The sequence below is a fragment of the Umbelopsis ramanniana genome (assembly GCF_025399195.1).
Source record: "Umbelopsis ramanniana AG unplaced genomic scaffold K450scaffold_169, whole genome shotgun sequence".
Lineage (NCBI taxonomy): Eukaryota > Fungi > Mucoromycota > Umbelopsidomycetes > Umbelopsidales > Umbelopsidaceae > Umbelopsis > Umbelopsis ramanniana.
The window spans coordinates 1-1,663 of NW_026252255.1; the positions used below are offsets into that span (position 1 = coordinate 1).

At 32.8% G+C, this 1,663-nt stretch overlaps 2 protein-coding genes across 2 annotated transcripts; both read left to right on the forward strand.

The window, feature by feature from the left end:
- Positions 1-743, forward strand: K450DRAFT_181607 (uncharacterized protein; the record flags this gene model as incomplete). Its single annotated transcript, XM_051584387.1, has 1 exon — positions 1-743. A coding segment is annotated over one exon (743 nt), but the record flags the coding sequence as incomplete, so codon positions are not given.
- Positions 744-1,458: 715 nt separating this feature from the next.
- On the forward strand, positions 1,459-1,663 carry K450DRAFT_181606 (uncharacterized protein; the record flags this gene model as incomplete). The annotated part of the gene is made up of 1 exon (XM_051584386.1): positions 1,459-1,663. A coding segment is annotated over one exon (205 nt), but the record flags the coding sequence as incomplete, so codon positions are not given.

Consider the following 1,663-nt stretch of genomic DNA (forward strand, 5'->3'; position numbering starts at 1 on the left):
TAGGATTCATTGTATGGTCTCACCATATGTATACTGTAGGATTAGATGTAGATACTAGAGCTTATTTCACAGCTGCTACTATGATTATTGCTGTACCAACTGGTATTAAAATTTTCTCATGGTTAGCAACTTTATACGGAGGAAGTATTAGATTCACTACTCCTATGTTATTCGCTTTAGGATTCATTTTCTTATTCACTTTAGGAGGATTAACTGGTATTATGTTAGCTAATGCTTCTATTGATGTAGCTTTACATGATACTTACTATGTAGTAGCTCATTTCCATTACGTACTATCTATGGGTGCAGTATTTGGATTATTTGCAGCTTTCTACTATTGGATCGGTAAAATTACAGGAAGATCTTATAATGAATTATTAGGACAAATCCATTTCTGGAGTCTATTCGTAGGTGTAAACTTAACATTCTTCCCTCAACATTTCTTAGGTCTAGCCGGAATGCCTAGAAGAATCCCAGATTACCCTGATGCATTCGCAGGATGGAACCTAATTTCATCATTTGGATCTATTGTTTCTATTGTAGCTACTTTAGTATTCATTTACGTAGTTTATGATCTATTAAGTAAACAAGAATTTAATTTAGCAAGTAACTATTGGAGAGTTCCTGCATTCTTCGAAAGTTCTAGAGGTGTATCTTTAACTGAAACTGCTTCTACTTTAGAGTGGAGCTTAAGTTCACCTCCATCTTTCCATACTGTAAACTCTTTACCAGTACAATCTTAATTAAATTAACTCAGCATTCGCTGGGATGATACCTATTTATACCTTCTAACGGTGGTATTGTAAGTAAATTTTTATTTCTGGTTCCCCAGATTTTAAAGAATTGAAACTAAATAAATGTTTTTAGTTCCCGGTCCCGAGAGGGCCGGGGACCAGGGACGAGGAACGTAATCTTATTAGACGGATTCATTCTTCCTTATTAAATACCCTTATTATCAGTTAAGAAAGTCTATAAAAGTAAGGTAACCATACTTCTAACAAGTTTAATGTTAACATTAAATGGGTCAATTAAAGAAAAGTTTTCTTCTCTTAGAGATGTGCTACTGATTTAAGTCAGTATAGCATTTTCAATAAATACTTTAGGGTTTTATTTAAAAATAAACTTTTATAAAATTGACTTTTGACTTTTTATCTTAAAGTCATATAAATGACAAATATGTCATTCTATAATAAAGTTAAGAAGTAATCCTCCGAAAAGATTCAGAATGAAATTCTGATCTTTAGCCGCCCGGTTTAGACCGGTGGCCTGCCCCGGCAGCGGTTTTATGAAAGAAATTGATTCTTTCATATTAAAAAGATTCGTTCTCTCATTCCTCAATTTTATTAAAATCGAATTTTAATAGCAGCCGGGCTTGGACTGGTGGTCCGCCTTGGCGGAGAATTGAATTCTTGAGAACTAGAGGTACCGATAGATAAAAAAGTTTTATTAAACACAACAATGTCAACTTTAACAACTTATTTAGTTAACAATCCATTAGAGCAATTTGAAATCTTTGATTTTGTTTATATTTTAGCTCCAGTATTTGGATTCACTAAATTATCTTTCACTAATATTGGATTTTACTTTTTCTTAGGTATTTTCCTAGTAATTGCGATTAATGTTTTATCAACAAACAATGGATCTTTAATCCCATCTAGATGGG